Here is a 20,946-nt window from a genome sequence, read left to right as displayed (position 1 = left end):
AGACTATTTCACTGTTTTGCAATTATTGTCTAGATTCACTTGTTCCAACATCAAGACTCCGCTCTCGCTTTATGAATTGATGTTTGGGATGATGGATTAACGATTATCAAACCCTCCGCTTTCGCTTCCACAGTTTGATAATTGTTAATCCACGTTAAGACGGTGAATCTAGATTAGAAATTAGGGTTACATGGAAATTAGGGTTTAGACATGTTTTGTTTAGGATTGAGTCATTAGACTCCCCAACAATCCTAAGACTAAGAAGTCTACTCACTCATGTTCATCGTAGACATGGAGGAAGAAGAGAGAAATGCGGTAAAATAAATTGCAAAGAAAGTAAAAGGGAAAATAAAGACTTTTATTAAAATAGCAATTGAAATAAACAAAGTAAAGCATCCTCGTTTATGGTGGAGAGCTACTCTATTTATAGCTTTACAATTGACTTAGAAACTAAGCAACTAAAAGGATAAAACGGTAAAGCCGCAACAGGGTAACTTGGCCTTGAAGAAAAAGCAGCAAAAGTGGTTTCTGGGACGGGCACGGCCGTGCCACATGTTGGCACGGGCCGTGCCAAGCTTCTGAGTTGGGGGAATATATTTTTGCCCCGTATCTTCGTATTCTTGCGCTGTATTTTGCTCCAGTCCTCTTTCTTTTGCTCCAAGGCACCTTCCACCATATATTTATTCCTAAAATAAAATAAAAGACAATTTGAAGTAAAATATTCTAAACTAAAATAAAATGCAATAAAATAAAATCAAATCTAAAATAAAACTAAACTAAATAAGGCAATAAATTAGACTATCTATGACTCATCAAACTCCCCCACACTTGAATCTTTGCTTGTCCTCAAGCAAAAGGCAACAAGCATAGTAGCAACAAAAGATTGATTATGGCAATATTAAGAACAATGTGTCTCAAAAGAAAGGCTTTGCCTCAAGTACACTAATTACAATTTCAAATTCTTCTCATGAACCTATTCTACCCAACATCAAGTCTCAAGTGAGTGTGTGTGTGCAGTCCAACCTTTTTCTTGCTCCTGTATAAGACAGATATTATGAGGAATAGGTTCTATCCTTAGTGCTAAAGTAACCGAGAAAAGTCCTTTCTTCATTTCATATAAGAGTGATGGAAATTTAAGTTAAGATTGAATTAATTTAACAATTAAGCACAAGGGGCTGCAGATGCTTAGGGGCTATCTATCCTCGTAGGAAGTCTTCTCGGATGTAATTGTCCTTTCCCCCTAGATTCAAAATCACCCTAAGCAGTGCTGCAAAATTATTATTTGTTTCATCTCCGCGTAGGAAGTCTTTTTGGATGTAATTGTCCTTTCCCCCTAGCATTGATGAATTAGTTTCACTTTAAGTTCAAATTAAGGAGTCACCACCACAATTAGGAAGTTAGGATGTAATTGTCCTTTCCCCCACATGTTGGTGCCATTCTCCTGCCCCATTTAACATTAACAAATTAAAGAATATAACAATTAAGAACAATTTGATTAATTTTCCCACACAAACTTATACTACTTTTACTCTTAAGACTTTAAGGGTCTAAGTTAACACTAAAGATAGAACGTGCTCCTTAAAATACCTATTCATACATTTGCTCAAAGATTGCAACCGAGTGCTTTTCTCATTGGAGATTTTCACAATAAAACAAGATGTGGGTATAGCAAGAACATAAGAAGCACAAGAAACCACTTTCATGTACAAGAAACAACCTTTGAGAAAGAGACAAAACAAAAATTTTCATGCCATATTTACATTAAAAACAAGCTACTTAGTCATGCCTCTTGCTATAAAAACAAAACAAAAGAATAAAGTTCAAGGGAGTTTGGACACACTACGACTCTAGACACTTTATTAGGCCCCCCCCACACTTAGGGGAAGCATTGTCCTCAATGATTCAAAAGAAAAAGAAATGAAAGAAGGAGAAGAAGTAGAAGAAGAAAGAAGGAATAGAATAAGAGTAGGAGAAAGAGATGAGTAGAAGAAGAATGAGAGAGATAGGAAGAAGAAGAAGGGAAGAGAGGAAGAGGAAAGCTCACATTTGTTTATTGAGGTCCGTAAGGAGGACCTTGAAGTTGGAGGTGTTGCATCATCCGACGGAGCATCTCATTATTTTCATCATTGACACGGTTGCCCCTTTGAACTTCATTGCGAAGGCCGGAGATCTCAACACCTTGCCTTTGTTGCTCGGTGCTCATCCTCTCGATTTCATTGTGAATCCATGTCCATCTTTGGTTCTCATTAAGCTCACCAGTTTCATGGCCATGGTGCCCCTCTTGGTGCAAGTTAGCACCTTCTCCTTCATCATCTTGTTGTTCTAGTACCTGCACATCATCGACATACAACCAATTTTCTTCCACCTCGGTGGTAGTCCGAGATGGGTTAGGCAATAAAAACACGATTGGCACATTTAGCTTAAGTTGGTAATGGAGTGGTGGACGATGTTTAATGAAATTCATAGCAATGAGGGTTTCCCGGTTAAGCTTATTGTTTCCCTCAATTGGTTTGATCCCCTCATCCTCACTCACACCAAAACACTTAGCTATATATGTAATGATGCCACCCACCACTATGTCTCCCCTACCGGCTGGTCTAGTAGCTACAAAGTCTAGGTAATCAATCAAATAAAAGCCAGTGACGGGGTGGTTGTAGAGCATTGCCCATAACATGAACAACTCATCGGTTCTAGTGTTTCCTAGCTCTGTTCTACCCCAAATAGTGCAAGCCATGACCCTCTGAAGGTACCTAAGTACGGGGTTGTGAATGTTGCTAGCTTTGTTGGCTCTAGGGACATAGTTATCAAGGCCGGTGATACGGTTCCAAAAGGCAGCTGTGTCATAGTTATCCGGTTTCAGACTATCATCCCAATGATCATGAATATACCCCTCATTGACAAAACCTAAGGCTTCACAAAAGTGTTGAAGAGACATATTATAATCAATGTTCATTAACCGGAAAACAACTCTATGATTAGGGTTATCAAAATTCAACTTATCTTTGGTAAAAACAAGTGAGCTTAAAAATTCATAAGTAAAATTCTCATAACCCCTCATAGGTGTTAGCATATCAGTCCAACCTAGCCTACCCATCAACCTAAAAACATCATCTCTAAGCCCTAGCACTTGCAAATCATAGGAATCAGGATATCTAGAGGGATGTAAGGTTTTAGAAGTAAGAATTTTGTACCTGTCCCTTTGTTTGTTGTCTTTGAACTGAATTCCATGATTCTTCACTTGTGCTTGCTTCTTTGGGGGAGGACCGGAGGAACTTGCTGGCTCCTTTCCACTTCTTCTTCTTGAAGCCATTTGACCTTGGTTATGGTTGGTATGAAAGTTTGGGGTTTTGGAAGATTTTTGGTGAAAAGGATTGGTTTAGGGTTGGGGTGGATGTTTAAGTAAGGTTTAAGGGTTTAGTTATGGAGATTGGTTGAGGTTTTGTGGTGTTTGGGTTAGGTTTTGAAATATTAGGGTTTTGGTGAATTATGGGTTTGAATGGATGAAGGGTGTTTTTGATTGGTGGTTTTTGTTTTGGATGAAGTTTGTGGTTGATTGGTGAAAGAATTAAGTGGTTTGGTTAAGATTTGAGTGAGATAGGGAGGTTTGAAGGTTTGAAGGTTATGGAGATTTAGAGAGAAGTTTGAAGGTAGAGAGAGGTTTGTGGTTTGAGAATGAATGGAGAAGAAGAAGAAAAAGTAGGTTTATATTGGCTAGAACACGGGCACGGCCGTGCCATCCTTGGCACGGGCCGTGCCATCTTCCTGACTTCAACATTCCAAATTTGTTTTAAAAACTTGGCACGGCCGTGCCATACCTAGCACGGGCCGTGCCACCTTTCTGGTCCTGGGGCTTCAAAATTGTTCCATCTTTTCGAATCAACTCGGACAAGTACCTACAAAACAACTTAAAACAAAGAAAAACAAAACAAAGCAGTAAAATGCGTGGGTTGCCTCCCACGAAGCGCTCTTTTAATGTCATTAGCTTGACGGTTAGAAAGGGTCCTTAGAATGGATCAAAGATATCATATTGTGTAGATGACGCTATAAAACGTTCTTTCACAACATGATCGTTAAGCATGCAACAAGAGTAAAGAGCGGGACCTTTGATAACGTTTTCCAACTCAAATCCTACCATTTTATCACTCACTTGAAAGACTATCCTACCAAGTTTAACATCAATGAGAGCTCCTGCAGTTGCAAGGAAAGGTCTACCTAGGATTATAGGGACGTCATCGTCTTCTTCAATGTCAACGACTACAAAATCAGTGGGGATGTATATCCCCTCTATCTTAACAGGTATGTCCTCGACAAATCCTACAAGTTTCATGGTAGAACGATCAGCAATTTTCAATTCCATCTCGGTAGGTTTCAATTCTCCCATCCCTATCCTTTTAAGAAGAGACAAAGGCAGCAAACTAACACTAGCTCCTAAGTCACATAAAGCTTTGTTTATGGTTTCATTCCCAATTTCACATGGTATGGCAAAGCTACCTGGATCTCTAAGCTTAGGGGGTGCTTCTTGGATGATTGCACTAGTTTCCTTAGCCAAGGCTATTGTCTCATTATGCTCTATAGCCCTTTTCTTTGAAAAAATTTCCTTTAAAAACTTGGCATATAGAGGCATCCTAGACAAAGCTTCAGCAAAGGGAAGTTTAATGCAAATCTTCCTAAGTATGTTAACAAATTTTTCAAACTTACCCTCTAGTTTAAGCTTATCAAGATTTAAGGGGGATGGAGTTTTGTTTTCTTCAAGCGGTTTTGCTTCTTCAATCACAATTTTATCACCTAAAGGCTTGACACTTTCTTTCCCAATGTTTTTAACCTTAGCAAAAGTTTCGCCTAACTTACTACCCCCAAAAGATATGACATTAACTTGGGCTTTGGGATTGGCTTCGGTTTGACCAGGAAAGACCCCCGGTGTTTGGGAAGATGTAGCCACTTGTTGGGCTATTTGGGCGATTTGTGTTTCAAGCATTTTAGAGTGAGTAGCAATAGAATCAACCTTGGTATTGAGCTTGGAAAGAGAATCATTCAGAAATCCAGTTTGGTTTTTGAGTTCTTGAAGTTGTTTGTTTTGGTTGGCAATAGAGTTTTCCAACAAAATTTCCAAATTGGATTTTTGAGTGAATCTTTGGTTGTTTGCATAACCGGGTGGTGCTACTTGTCCATAGGGATTTTGGTTTTTATAAAAATTTTGATTTTGTCTCATCCCTTGGTTGTATTGAGCATAATTCATTTGCTCAACACCGTTAATAGCACTACCTAGTTGGCAATCAACACCAGCATGACCAGTTATACCACATATTTCACAAGAAGGAGTAGAAGCAGAATTGATAGCACTAACATTGAATTTTTCAAGTTTTTCGGTTAGTGTATCAATTTTAGAAGCAAGGTGATCATAGTTAGAGACTTCGTGTATACCTGCCTCCCTTTTGGAGGGTGAAGAACTAGTGATGGCTCTCTCGTCGGTCCACTTGTAGTGATTTTGAGCCATGTCTTCGATCAGGGCATACGCCTCCGTGTAATTTTTGTTCATAAGTGCTCCACCTGCAGCTGCATCAACAGACATCTTAGTGGTATAAGACAAGCCATTATAAAAAGTGTGGACTATAAGCCACTTCTCTAGGCCATGGTGGGGACAAAGTCTTAGCATTTCTTTGAAACGCTCCCACGCCTCATAGAGAGATTCCCCATCTTTTTGGTTGAACCGCGTGATTTGGTCTCTAAGTTTAGCGGTTTTAGATGGTGGAAAGAAATGGGCAAGGAATGCTTGCCTCATCTGATCCCATGAAGTAATGGAACCGACTTCGAGGGAATGGAACCAAGCGCTAGCTCTATCCCTTAAGGAAAAGGGAAAGAGATGAAGTCTTACGGCTTCTTGGTTCTCCTTCATGGTTCCACTAATTCGTAGGAAAACAGAGATGTGAAGATTGGGATCCTCAGTGGGGGATCCCGAGAATTGGTTTTGCTGCACCAAGTTAAGTAGGGCAGGCTTGATTTCAAAGTTGTCATCCTCAACCGTTGGGTACACGATAACAGCTTGTGGCTCAGCCGTAGACGGCGTTGCATACTCTTTGAGAGTGCGATTGGCCATGGCGGTGTTATTTTGTGCGTCTCTCCTTCGTCTATGCAAATACCTTTCGATCTCGTTGATTATTACAACTCGATTTCTGGTTTTTCGCATAAGAATTTGAGAACCCAAGAAGTTAGTGATAACAGAAAAATAAAAATAAAAATAAAAACAGAAAAAGAAAGAGAAGAAGAGAGAATTCTAATCACTAAGAAAAAGCTAATTAAATTAGTTAACTCCCCGGCAACGGCGCCAAAAACTTGATAGGGCCAAACCGCAAGTGCACGGCCTATCGAAGTAATAGTAGTAAGTAGAGTATCGTTCCGCTAGGGAGTTGTTCAACTTAATTAACTTTTAATGAATGATTAGAGGAGAGAAAGTTGATAAGAAAGGGTTTGATTGCTGAAGGTAAAAACAATAATAATAAAAGGGCAGGATCATTGGTTCATCTTAATAACTAATCCTTCACTAGACAAAACCTAAACATCTAATTTCATGATTTACACACTAATTTCTAAAGACCGGTTTCCCTTAGCCTCTCACCTTTCCGATGAAAGTCCGGTGAGAGTTTACTTCTAGCAACCAAGCCTATTTCGCTGACATGATTACTAGAAGATGCATAGAGGATTGAAACTACTCTTTGTCTCAATAATTGCAAAGATTATTTCACTGTTTTGCAATTATTGTCTAGATTCACTTGTTCCAACATCAAGACTCCGCTCTCGCTTTATGAATTGATGTTTGGGATGATGGATTAACGATTATCAAACCCTCCGCTTTCGCTTCCACAGTTTGATAATTGTTAATCCACGTTAAGACGGTGAATCTAGATTAGAAATTAGGGTTACATGGAAATTAGGGTTTAGACATGTTTTGTTTAGGATTAAGTCATTAGACTCCCCAACAATCCTAAGACTAAGAAGTCTACTCACTCATGTTCATCGTAGACATGGAGGAAGAAGAGAGAAATGCGGTAAAATAAATTGCAAAGAAAGTAAAAGGGAAAATAAAGACTTTTATTAAAATAGCAATTGAAATAAACAAAGTAAAGCATCCTCGTTTATGGTGGAGAGCTACTCTATTTATAGCTTTACAATTGACTTAGAAACTAAGCAACTAAAAGGATAAAACGGTAAAGCCGCAACAGGGTAACTTGGCCTTGAAGAAAAAGCAGCAAAAGTGGTTTCTGGGACGGGCACGGCCGTGCCAAGCTTCTGAGTTGGGGGAATATATTTTTGCCCCGTATCTTCGTATTCTTGCGCTGTATTTTGCTCCAGTCCTCTTTCTTTTGCTCCAAGGCACCTTCCACCATATATTTATTCCTAAAATAAAATAAAAGACAATTTGAAGTAAAATATTCTAAACTAAAATAAAATGCAATAAAATAAAATCAAATCTAAAATAAAACTAAACTAAATAAGGCAATAAATTAGACTATCTATGACTCATCACCATACCATGGAAGAAGGGAGAAGGTGGGTCTCGTTGTGGCAAAAATCATCTTTTTCTACCTCCGGTAACATTTTTGAGTGCCTAGTGGAATGAAAAAAAATTGATGCTTATGCCTTGGCAGAAGAGAGAGCGTGTGGTGCATGGGAAATGAAAACTAAGTAACAGCATGGGAATATGGAAAGGATTGGGCACGTAAATGACCAGGAATTAATTGCAATTAGTTGGAGGCAAAATTCAAATATCTTGGAGCCATTTTGGTGAATTGAATTAAGCAACATAGATTAATCTAATGGCCGAAAAGATTTGGAGCCAAAAATTTTAGGTTTAGGGTTGGAATTAGGGTTTGGATGTCAGCTAGGATTAGATATAAAAGATATTCTAGTCAAACCAACTCTTCCTCTAGTTAAACTCAACCCTTTATCTGCCTCTAATATAAGGATCCTCAAGACCAACAAGGATATTATGTGATGAGTCATCATATGTAGATCAACAAAGGTGATCCTTCAGTGATCAAAGATCTCATCCTCTGAAAGTATTGTCAACAAATATTCTCTAGAAGGTTATTGTCTAAAGAACCTAGAAGTTTGAATTCAAAGACACCTTGCATGAGTTCTGCATATTCAAATTAGTGTTTGTGGAATCGTACAAAACATTCAATAGATTGATTAACAAACCTTATATCTTCTGTCAACATTTCTTTTCCTTAACAACTATATTATTTGATGAGTATAAAAAATACTCCCTCCGTTTCAAAATGAGTGTCGCTTTAGCCAAAAAAAATTGTTTCAAAATGAGTGTCGCTTTCAGTTTCCAATGCAATAATAACTTTTTCTTTTCAATTGTACCCTCCAATTAATACTCTACACACTACTTCCAAAATATTACTTTTAAAACTAACCAATAGTTAATAAGGATAATTTGGTAAAATAACCATTCTCTTTCTCTTAATCATTGCATTTCTTAATACGTGTGTAAACACCTAAAACGACACTCATTTTAAAACGGAGGGAGTAACATTCACACTATTGAAGAAGTCGATGAAGCTGAAAGCAAGAAAAGTTGTTGGCTGAAGAAATTGAAGCTTACAGTGAATAAGAAAGATGTTTGAATAAGGTCTTTCAAAACAAGCTTTTAAATGAATGTTTTAAAATGGTCAACACAATTCAAACCTCCTTTATTGTGTTTCCTCCATCTTATGATAGTGTAAAGACCTTCAAGGATGAAAACCTTATGAAAAAGGTTTAATATGTTTTGCACTTTGTTTCAATCTATCCTATTTTCAAAAGATTCCAAAACTGATTTTTAAACCTTGCATTGATTGACAAAAACAATATTTTGTTTTCAAAAAGATTATTTTTTTTGTTTATCAAAATCTTTTTCTTTATTTTAAATTATATTTTTAAATCATTTTTCAATGATTTCTTTAGCTGTGAAGTTATTCACTAAACTTAAAAGAGATGCTAAATGAGAAAAGTGGAGATTGCAAGAGAATTACATACTATATGTTCTATGTGAATAAAGTATAAGTTCTTAATCACATCTGCATATTGTAATATCTACCAATGCAGCATAGGGAAATATTTCAACATATGGTTTGAAATTAAGTGATGCAAATACTCAGAGAGAGATAAATAGAGAGAATTGGAGCTTAGACTATAAAATCAATTAAGTAGGGTAAAACGTAGGGAATTTATCGTCAATTTGGCACTTATTCCTACGGAAGTGCTTATCACACTACTTTATTACTTATGCAATTTGATACGCATCTAGCTTCTTTTGAAAGTATTTACCAGCCAACAATTTGAATCAAATGCCGGATTTTATAAATAATTTCTAGGCAAGGAGTTTTCAGATCAAACCATACACTTTGTAAAATTTGAAACAAGTGTATGAATATTCATTTCTCATGGCAATACCATCTACAGTAGTACAAATTCAAAAGTAGAAAATTGTAAACATATAAAACAGTGTCTGAGTATTCATTTCTCATAGCAATATAATTTACAGTAGCTCAATTTCAAAAGTAGAATACGTACACACATAGGACTAGACAATCAAAACTCTAAGTTGATCTTTAAACCTAAATTGAGATAATAAGGTACGAGACCCACCAATGACATCAAACCGATCGATCTCTAGTCACCAACAAAGTCACCTCATCACCACGTCTTCAATGTCATCGCGACTTCCACAAATAAAGTAGAGGGTCACGATCTAAACACAACATATATACGTACCAAAAAATACAATGGGTAAGCATACATGGCATGGTAAATATCATTAAGGTAAACATTCCGGAAGCAAAGGTAGTTTAATCTTACTCCATTAATTTAATCTTTGTCACAAAAGTAACATAAAAAAATTATTTTTAAACCAAAATATCTTATCTAGTTAGTATTTAAGCACATGGTTATGTCCCTTCTGGCTTGCCCTCCAAGATTATGCTTAAATGTGGTTCACTATATATGTGTCGTTAACTGCTCTATATAACTCACAGTAAAATAAATCTTGGTATCTCGCGACAATTGATTTTCTTCGACTGAGAATTTAATCTATAACTCTCACCGTTGTAAGATTTAAAATTATGACTGCCTAAGATATAGATAAAGTCTCTTTTTTATTTTAGTGACCAACAAAGGATAATAAAATTTTAGCAGCAAATGAATTTTCGTAGGTTGTCACGAAATTATTTTCTCACAAATATTGAATTTACACAAATGAAGTCATAGAACATGTTCACATAAATTTTTCAAACTTCGCAAAGCATTTTACAAATATACTCAGCCACACAGAGAAAGAAAACAATATAATAACCACAACTAAGCTTTATCGTACTAAGCGGTGTCGTCCACATGAATTAAACGACGTCATCGTGTTCTATCACAGCGGCGAAGCTAGTAAAAAAATTATGCAGGGGCCAAATATAAAGGAACAATAAAATATTTTAAAAACGAATATATTAAATTTAAGGATAAAAATGTTTTTAGTCCTATAGATTATAATTTTTTAGGTTTAGTCCTTACAAAAAATTATTCAATTATTGTCTCAATTTTTTAAAATTTTACAAAAAAAAAAAGTGTTTTTAGTCTTGTATTTAATCTTTAACAAAAAATTAAGGACTAAAATCAAACAAAATCTTAGAAACATAACTCAAAAATTGCAAGTGTTGTAAAAACTAAAAACAAATTTAATCCGAAAATTAATCAAAAGATGAAAAAAATGACAATAATTTTTACTTATATGAAATGTAAATTAAAGCAACACCAAAGGATAAAAATTGACAATAGCTATTTAAAAAAGTTGGATAAAATGCATTTCAAGAAGCATATTTTATCCATAATTGACCATTTACTAAATAGATTAATAATGTCTTTTCCAATGTATACAAATAGGTTATTTGCAAGAAACTCAATGTTTATGTTTTCGGCAACTGAATTTGCTTGGGGTGACTCATTGTTTATTATTTAGGGTAGCCGAATATAAATTTATACCAACCAATTAAAGATTAATATGTTTTTGGGGTAGCCAAGGCTACCCCTTGCCAGTGAAGGGCTACGCCCCTGTTCTATCAAAAACCATGTTTTTATCTAAATCCTTCTTAATAGTTTTTGTAGGTCTTCTCTCTATATTTCCAAACCACATAGTCTAGTTTCTACCATCTTTTCTATTATGGGTGCTACTCTCTCTCTCTCTCTCTCTCTCTCTCTCTCTCTCTCTCTCTCTCTCTCTCTCTCTCTCTCTCTCTCCAACACAACATTATCATCTCTTCTACTCTTAACTTATGTTTTTTTTGGTGTTTTACCGTCCAACACTCTATCCCGTACAACATCGTCGGTCTTACCGTTGTTCAATACAATTTTCCTTTCAACTTGAGCAGTATTTTTGCATCACATAAAACACCTGAGGCACTCCTCCATTTCAACCACCCAATTTGAATTTGATGGTTTATATCTCCTTCTACTTTTTCTTTGTTTTGTAGCATAGACTCAACATATTTAAATTGTGTATTTGCTGGTATGATATGATCTCTAACTTTTACCTCTACTATGAGAAGGGAAAAAAACAATATATCAAACAAACAACAAAAACCCTAGACTGGCTATTTCTAAGCTACAGGTCTAACACTACACAACTTAAAAAAGTCAATTTAGTACTCATAGTCATCGTGGAATCGATATCTTTTTATGAAGCAATAAAACCGTTCACTTACAGGACTTATCATTGATCCATGGATGATTATATGTCATCATATAATAAAATTTGCTGGACGATATCACAATAGGTGTACCAAGCTTTTAACTTCACCCCTTAATAAAATTTGCTGGACGATATCACAATTGGATGTTTATAGATGCATGAGTTGTAGCTTATAACTCCATGCATTTTTTTTAGGGGACTCCATGCATATTAACATTAAGGAAAATGCTCAATTGTGCGACAAAAACCATCGTGTGTATCCCGCGAATGCGCTGGCAACTGAGGTCCCCACTCTTTTTCATACAAAATACCGAAATTAACCTTAGAGTTGTTTTGTCCAACTACTGCAGCTTCTGGTCTGAACATAGATGCAGAAATTCAACGAGAATGAACCTATAATCACCGGAAACCAATCAACCTCCGATCCCCAATCATTCTGATCACCGGAAACCAATCAGAACGCGGATCCCCAATCTCCGATCCCCAATCTCGAATTCTCTCTCGGTGACATCTCTACCTCAACGACTTCAATTTCATTAAAGATTAGATTTTGTCTAATTCTCAATCAAGTTGAGATGTTCCCAAGCCTTATGCCTCATCTCTTCCATTTGTTAGCTTTTCAATTCTCAATTCCATTTTTATTTTATTTAATTTTATTGCAGTAACTCTGTTTTTAGCTAGTAATGACATTTTCCAAGTCTCACTTGAATACCTTTGGATGCCTTGATTGGGAATATTCAAGCTTGGGTTGTAATATAGTGTAGTCCCTACGGGACACTGAGATCAGAAATATGAAATTGATAGATTGTTATTACATAAACTTACACTCAGAAGTATGAAATTGATAGATTATTATTACATAAACCTTTTATTACAATTAGGTTGTAACTTCTAAGTTATCAAATTTGAGTGGATATTGGTCTAACCTTTTTTATTATTTTTTTTTCCCGCCAGTGGTGTGGAATCCTTGGGATAAGAAAGCAAAGGCTATGGCTGATTTTGGGGATGATGAGTATAAGCATATGCTTTGTGTAGAGGCTGCTAATATTGAAAAGGCTATCACTTTGAAACCTGGAGAAGAATGGAAAGGAAGGACGTGCCCGTGTCGACGTGTCCATGTTGGATTGTTATCCCTTGGTTACATTTTAAGCATGTTTTGCAGCTGCTGTAGAGGTAGAGAGACAACTTAGATTTTGTTAGAATAACATAGAGAAAGAGCTTGTTGCACATATTGTGTACATTGAAAGTTTTTGAATAAATTGTCATTATATTGTGCATCTGCTTGGTATTTTTGTTTCTCTATTTTATGATACTCCACACACTATATTGTCTTGATAATTATAGAACTATTAAAACCTATGCTTTGCTAAAAATTCAATCGATACTATCTTTATTTCTTCTATTTGCAGAAGCTGAATAGCACAAGAGAATCAATTACGCCAAAGCTGTTTGCAGGAGCTGAATAGCACAAGAGAAACAATGATGCTAAAGAGAAATGATAAAATAGATAGTGTTGCTGGCCTAATATGGAATGGTATCTTGTACTTGTGGTGCGTTTGCAGCTGCTGTTTTGTTTGAGGTTTTCCGACGGCTTGCTTGGTTTATTAAGTTTGTGCTCAGCACGGCTTTTCTTGTTGAGCAGCTGTTGTGTAGGCATTGTGCTGATCGTGTTTTTCTCAGCTTCTGCATCTTTATTTGAGATTGATCGATGTATTATTCCTATTGAGCAGAAACATTAGTCTGTCTTTGTGATTTTCAGGGTGATCCACCTATATATGGCGCCCTTTAGAATAACTTTGTTGTAATATTTGAATATTTAATATTGAAGAATGATACTTTCCCAAATCAATATTCAACATGATTATTCTTTTTAGAAACGGCAATTTATTCACGTTGAGTGTGTGCAAGAAACACAACAAAAACTCGCAGCCACAAATAAAAAAAATACAAAGGGCTCTAATATAGCAGGAAAATGAGGCTACCATATGCCTGCTAACAGAAACTCAATTTTTCTCCATATGCCTGCTAACAGAAACTCCATATGCCTGCTAACAGAAACTCAATTTTTCTCCAATATATGGCGCCCTTTATATTGTTAATGTAATTAAGTAAATGTAATATATTTTTTTTAGAATAACATTGTTGTAATATTTGAATATTTAATATATTGAAGATTGATACTTTCGCAAATCAAGTTTCAACTTGATTGATAATCTCTGTTTCAAAATCAATTACATAAAAAGGACTGAAATTGAAATATATTAAAACATTCAACCAATCAGAAAGAGTGCAATGATGGAAAAATTACAAAAAGTTTAAAATGATAAATGAAGGCTAAGTAACGTTAAAGCCAAAATGAAACCAAACTAGACCAAACTGAGAAATGGCACTGCCCTGCAACTTACATACACCCCACAACAGAGAAACTACTGCAAATATGCAGGAAAACTACACAATTGAAACAATAAGACTCCACCTTACAATATAAACTCAAATTTTACTCCAATAGTTTAATAACCATTTTCACCCCATCATGATGATGAATGATCATTTATATGGTGTTGTGCCTGCAAAAAGTACACACGAATGAAATAATTATTGACTTATGTTGAAATTTGACTATATTGCGAAAACAAATCATAAATCAATACCTGTAAAAGTTCTAAATATGAAACATTGTGGTCTATGCTTTGAGAAGAATATGGAACCTAAAACCAATAGATTTTGAATGAGTTATTTTCATAATATATATTTATATGTGTAAATAAAATTGGAGTGTTGAAATCTATATTCACCTGATTAACATCAAGATATTTTTGATTTGGATTGAAGGGAGCTAACATTTGTTTTACTTGAATGCTCTCTTGTGTGTCAATCACATCAAGATCAATGGTCTGAGATATAGAGAACTCTTGATTTTCTTGAACTTTAGATATACTAGGCCCCTACATAAAAATAAATAAATTAGACATACATTTTATTACGTGTAAAGGAGATAAAATAAACTTGAAAATTTCAAGATTACCTCTTCTTGACTTTGATAAGTGTTACTTTTTTTGTTGCTTTTTTGTCCTTTCTTTCCAGCAAGCTTCTTTTTCACAATTTGATCAACTTTAGAAGCCTTCCTTTTTGAAGGAGGACGCCCTTTACTTCGAGTCGCTACAGGATCAAGAATTTTAGTCATCTGATTTTGAACTAAGTTATCTCCTTCAGTGATCTCTGAAAAACTTTCTTGACATGTCATCTCCAGTTTTAAGTTCTCTATTCTATCCATTACTTTTGATAAATCATTTTCAGTATGGATACATGAAGAAGCAAATCCGTAAAAGGCATCGCAGGCTTTAGCTACACGCTGCAACTCTTCATTTCCGGCTAATTGATCAAAACCACTTTTAATAAGTGTATATCTTCGCTTAATATCCTTCCTCCATCTTGGCAATATATAACAAGAGGGCACTGACTCTGTTTTAGCTGTGAGCTTAAGAACACAAAGGATATGTCTACATAAAATACCCTTAAACTCAAATAAACAGCATGTACATCGTATTTCAAAGTCTTTCTCATTGAAGAATACCTTGAACATTATGTCTTTAACTGTATCAAATACCTTTTTACTTTCTGTAACACAATATGTTAAGTTCAAAACCTCCATTCTCTCAAAGAAAGCATGACAGTACATCATAGAAGCCACTTCTACTTGAAACTCTTTGAATTTTGCATTGGTATATGCCTTTTGAAATTGAGATTCAAATCCAAAATGACTTATACAAGCAATAATTCTATTGGATGAACTAAAATCAGCCATATTTTCCTTTTCAATTTTATCTTTCAATGCATTATCATATTGTTCAACAAATTGCTTCAATGATGTCTTTGAGTGCACATATCCATCAAAAAATGCGTTCATACTTTCACTTCGTTGTGTTGTTGACATTCCAGCCCAAAATGTGTCTCTCACATACACAGGAACCCAACGATGACGCTCATCAAACAACCCTTTCAACCATTCATTATCATGAAGTTCATAACATTCAATCATTTTTTCCCACTTCTCCATGAAATCACTTATGCTCAAAGAATCATACACCGCATCATGCAAAAGTATTTTGATAGACTCATAGTTAGAGAGTCTACTCAATTTTTCTGGAACCTTTTTCATTATATGCCACAAGCACCATCGATGGCGAGCTTTCGGGAAGACGGCCTCAACTGCATTCTTCATTGCTCCATCCTGGTCAGTAATTATGGCTTGTGGAGCACGCCCACGCATACATTCTAACCAAGTAGTGAACAACCAAGAAAAAGTTTTAGTATCCTCCTTCGACAATAGGGCGCAACCTAACAGAACTGACTGACCATGATGATTTACTCCAACAAAAGGAGCAAAAGGCATGTCATATTTATTTGTTAAGTAAGTGGTGTCGAAGGTTATTACTTCACCAAAATACTCATAAGCAGCCCTACATCTCGCATCTGCCCAAAAAACATTTCGTAAACGACTTTTGTCATCCACATCCATTACATAATAAAATTCACTATTTTGTCTTTGCATTCTAACAAAATAATTTTGAATGGCTTCAGCGTCTCCTGTCCCAAGTCGAAGCCGCCTCACTTTGTCAATGTAGTTTCTAACATCTTTTTCCCCGAATGTAAGGTTATCATATCCACTTGCTTCAACAACCATAGACCGAAAATTTCTACTTACATTAATCCCAGCTTGGTCATTAACCTCCAATCTCCTTTTTATACTAGGGTCTATATTCTTGTTGCATCTAAAATATCTTGATTTGCTTGGACTTATTAAGTCATGATTATGTTCAAGAGCAACCTTAGAAATAGTAATTGTTCCATCTGAAGACACACATACATTTATTCTAGCCTTACAGTGTGTTTTCATGCTAGGATTTGGCTTTAAAAGATTTTTGGACTTACTCACATAGCTTCTTGCACGGTTACACCCTAGAGTAAAATACTTTTTTCCATCATCTCCCTTTTTTGTACTGATTGTGCTAACTCCAAAACCTAAACATCTTGCATAATTCTTGTAATATTTGTCAACTTCCTCTGTAGAATTAAATTTCATGCCAACCTTAGGTTCATCATCTTCATTTTCTGTTAAATTATCCTCACAATTTTCATTTATGTGATCACTCTCTTCTTCATCTTCTTCAAAAGATCTAAAAGTTTTCTCCACTAATGCAACAAATTTTTTAAAAAAGAAACTTAAATTAATCAACTGAATTAAAAGTAAAGGCAACAGGATTAATTCTAAAACAATAAATAAATAGATAAATTAGACTTACTATTGTCTCTTGAACTGGATGCTAAAATAGGGAAATCAAATTTCAATTGATGGTTGAGGTTAGAGTAGCAATGCTGATAAACAGAGGCATAAGAGAATGACGACAACGAGTTTGAAAACGGCGGTGAATGTTGGTAACCGGTGAGTTTGTGTTGTTGAACAAAATCAGAACATATAAGGTTATGGAGAAGGAAGATTGTACTGTGATTGTCCAAAATCAAAACGTGTGCCGTGATTGTCTCTTCCATATATTTATTTATTTATTTTAATGTTAATATTAAAAAAATATAAAAAGGAAATTGGATGGTGGGGACAGTCATTCTTTCGTGCAATTCGTGGGGTGCTTGTCGCACCATATAGCACAACTGTAACATTAATATACATGATAATATTTGGTCGCCTATAAACTATTATTATTATTATTATTATTACTACTACTACTATTATTATTATAATAAATGTTTTTTAAGGGATTATTATTATTATTATAAATGTTGTATCCAAGAATAAAAAAAATCGTTACTTTTTTGGTGGTGTCCGGGATTCGAACCCGGAAATAAATGCTTTTTAAGGGATTATTATTATTATAAATGTTGTATCCAAGAATAAAAAAAATCGTTACTTTTTTGGTGGTGTCCGGGATTCGAAGTGGTGTCCGGGATTCGAACCCGGACCTTGCATATATTATGCATTGTTCTTACCAACTGAGCTAATCTCACAGGGACAAAAAAAAAATCGTTACTTTATTATATAATCAATTATCTTTATTTATAACTATTTTACATAATCATCTATATTTATTCCAGCTCATTTATTGTTATCTAGTGAAATTTTTCTTTTCCATAGATATCTTGTAATACTTTTCCATAGATATCTTGTAATAATTTTTTTTTTTTTACGGTGTCTTGTAATAATCTTGTAAAAGCAAACAAAGGAAACAACCCTTTTCTTAGATATGCTTATGTTCCTGTGAAAGAAATGTAAAGTTGAGAGGAGTAACTGAATGGTGCACAAAAGCAATAAGACTATAAATACGTCAAATTTATTGTCAAAAAATTCAACATGATAAAATAAAATTCTAAGTGTAGAAGAAGTATATTTTTTTTTGTCAACTTACATGTTAAACAACTCCCTCTAGTCACTGTTACAAGCGTAAAACAAACTAATTTCTTAGTGATTTTGAAATTTAGTGAGCGATAATGCATAGATCACTATTACATGGTCGCTATTACAACCTTTTTTTTCCCGTAAGGTTAACTCACTTGGTAATGAATAATACATCAGAGGCTAAGATTCGAACCCAAAACCCTACTTATTTACCTTTGAATTTCTTTAATCACTAAACTATTTAAAAAAAATAGTTAAGTAATTTTCTAGATTTCATGCAAGATTTATGTTACTAAAGTATCCTTATTGATTTTTTTTTTTTAGGGAAAAGTATCCTTATTGATGTTTAATAGAAAACCTCACTCAACTCCCTCTGGTCATTATTATAAGCAAATTTCTACTTTTTAGATTCATTCAATAAATGATGTATGTGGTCTATATTATAGACCACATACATCATTTATTGAATGAATCTAAAAAGTCAAAATTTGCTTATAATAGTGACCGGAGAGAGTAGTAGAATTAAATGATTCAAAAGTACTTTTACTTTTTTATAATAGTGACCAAAATTTAATACTTTTTATTGCTTATACTAATGATTGGAGAGAATATCTTTACAGTGACACTCAAACATAATGCACCTCGGAACTTTAGGTGTAACACACAAATAAGATGGACAATCAATGTCCCGTCTGCAGTCTGGATCTCTAGGAAAATTGCGCAAGGGCTCATATATGCCTTCAGTTAATATGGGAAGTATAGAGATAAATAGGATGATAATATATACATACAAGAGAACTGTAGTCATATTTTTCTCATTTGTATGTGATCAATGTAAAATTGTGTGGTCATTTTATAATGTAAAAATATTAATTCTTTGTTGATATCAATTCAAATCCTTTTTAAAATTAGGGTTAATACGTTTTTACCCCCCTGTAATATAGGCGAGTTCCGGTTTTCCCCCCTGTAAAAAAGATTCTTTCGATTCCAACCCTGTAATATAAAGATTCCGTCGAAAACCCCCCTGAGCACATTTGAGACCCCCCAGCTGATGACGTGGCGTGACGTGGCGCGCTGAGTCACCCTTGTCTGCTGACGTGGCTTGCTGACTGTATAATTAATTTTATTTTTTATTTTTTTATAGGGTACACGTGGCATTTGTAATTTTTTTTATGTCTTTACCCCCCTGTAATTTAGCCGAGTTCCAGTTTTACCCCCTGTAAAAAATTTAAAAATAAAAAATAAAATCTGGAAATTTTAAAAAAATAATAAAATGAAAAAATAGATTTTTTTTGAAATTTTAAAAATTATAAAAAAGTTCGGATTTTTTTTGAAATTTAGAAGATATTTAAAAATACTGGAATTTAATTTTCAAAATAAAAAAGTTTAGATTTTTTTGCGAAGCTCAAAAGACATTGGAAGAGCAACTTGAGGTACTCACTTTTTAAATTTTAATGTCTCTTAAATAAGACACTTTTTAAATTTTTTTTAAGTAAAAAGAAAAATACATTAAACAAAAGAGAGAGATACAGAGACTGGGGGGACATAAAACCTAACCCAAGTAAAACCCAAAACGGGCATACATCATTATAAATCAGACCAAGCGAAATAGTCCTAAAATATCCTAACAAAAATTCACTAATCATGAGCATAACATAGCGAACCCGTGTACGGGAACGAAACCAGATTACAAAAAAAATATATGAACAGTGAACATTTGTCAAAAACAATTAGGATTTAATTTTAGCGAATGGATTGACCGCCAACACAATAACAAACCCAAGTGCCAACAACTCCCTGCTCAAGCAGCAAGCATAAAGCTCTTTCGAGTTCGATGAACCTGAGTGTAAGCGGACACTTTTTAAAATTTTACACGCATTAATAATTCTTTTTACAAAAATATTCCTATGTAATTCAAGCTTCTCAGATTTTTTTTCTAAATTTTTAATTAAACTAAAATCAATTTTTTTCTTCAGATTATATGATTTTTTAAATTTAATTTTCATATTGTAATTGGATTTTAAAAAAATATATATCCAGATTTTTAAAATTTAAAATATTTTCCAGTTTTTTTATTTCGCAAAAAAATCTAAACTTTTTTATTTTGAAAATTAAATTTCAGTATTTTTAAATATCTTCTAAATTTCAAAAAAAATCCGAACTTTTTTACAATTTTTTAAATTTCAAAAAAAAAATCTAGATGTCTTTTCTGCTTTTTTATTTTATTTTTCGAAAAAAATAATCTGATTTTTTGTTATTTTTAAAATTTAAAATAAAATCAATCTTTTATTTTTTTAAAAAAATAATCTGATTTTTTGTTATTTTTAAAAGATTTTCAGTTTTTAATTTTTATTATTAAAATGATTTAATGATGTGGTATGTATATACACACATGTCATGCGAAATTTTTTTCCAGATTTTTAATTTTTTTGTATTTTTTCATTATTTTCAATTTTTATTAATTTTCCAGCATTTTTTTAAAAAAATAATTATTTTTTTAAATTTTCCATATTTTATTTTTAAAATTTTTACAGGGGGTAAAACTGGAACTCTCCTAAATTACAGGGGGGTAAAGACATAAAAAAATTACAAATGCCACGTGTACCCTATAAAAAAATAAAAAATAAAATTAATTATACAGTCAGCAAGCCACGTCAGCAGACAAGGGTGACTCAGCGCGCCACGTCACGCCACGTCATCAGCTGGGGGGTCTCAAATGTGCTCAGGGGGGTTTTCGACGGAATCTTTATATTACAGGGTTGGAATCGAAAGAATCTTTTTTACAGGGGGGGAAAACCGGAACTCGCCTATATTACAG

General features: G+C 34.2%; 1 protein-coding gene, 2 long non-coding RNA genes and 1 other non-coding gene across 5 annotated transcripts; 2 read left to right on the top strand and 2 right to left on the bottom strand.

Moving 5' to 3' along the window:
• The first annotated feature begins 5,624 nt into the window (after window positions 1-5,624).
• Window positions 5,625-5,731, top strand: LOC146908242 (small nucleolar RNA R71). Its single transcript, XR_015020810.1, has one exon. It is a non-coding gene; the product is annotated as a small nucleolar RNA R71 (small nucleolar RNA).
• A 6,210-nt stretch (window positions 5,732-11,941) lies between these two features.
• On the top strand, window positions 11,942-13,564 carry LOC146908241 (uncharacterized). Of its 2 annotated transcripts, none has more exons than XR_015018955.1 (3): window positions 11,942-12,223; window positions 12,674-12,892; window positions 13,129-13,564. It is a non-coding gene; the product is annotated as an uncharacterized LOC146908241 (long non-coding RNA). The 2 variants fall into 2 exon arrangements; XR_015018954.1 differs by having other exon boundaries at window positions 11,942-12,329.
• A 626-nt stretch (window positions 13,565-14,190) lies between these two features.
• LOC146908240 (protein FAR1-RELATED SEQUENCE 6-like) lies at window positions 14,191-17,241 on the bottom strand. The gene is made up of 5 exons (XM_085726369.1): window positions 17,023-17,241; window positions 14,745-16,912; window positions 14,515-14,664; window positions 14,371-14,427; window positions 14,191-14,286 (listed from the first exon to the last, which is right to left on the bottom strand). Coding segments are annotated over exons 1-5 (2,412 nt in total). The 5' UTR covers window positions 17,024-17,241; the 3' UTR covers window positions 14,191-14,250.
• Window positions 17,242-17,765: 524 nt separating this feature from the next.
• On the bottom strand, window positions 17,766-18,722 carry LOC146908239 (uncharacterized). The gene is made up of 2 exons (XR_015019444.1): window positions 18,139-18,722; window positions 17,766-17,988 (listed from the first exon to the last, which is right to left on the bottom strand). It is a non-coding gene; the product is annotated as an uncharacterized LOC146908239 (long non-coding RNA).
• Window positions 18,723-20,946: the final 2,224 nt, after the last annotated feature.

The sequence above is a fragment of the Medicago sativa genome, chromosome 7 (assembly GCF_051527215.1).
Source record: "Medicago sativa cultivar Bolivia chromosome 7, Bolivia_mono, whole genome shotgun sequence".
Taxonomy (NCBI): Eukaryota; Viridiplantae; Streptophyta; class Magnoliopsida; order Fabales; family Fabaceae; genus Medicago; species Medicago sativa.
This window is presented reverse-complemented; position numbering and strand designations above follow the sequence as displayed.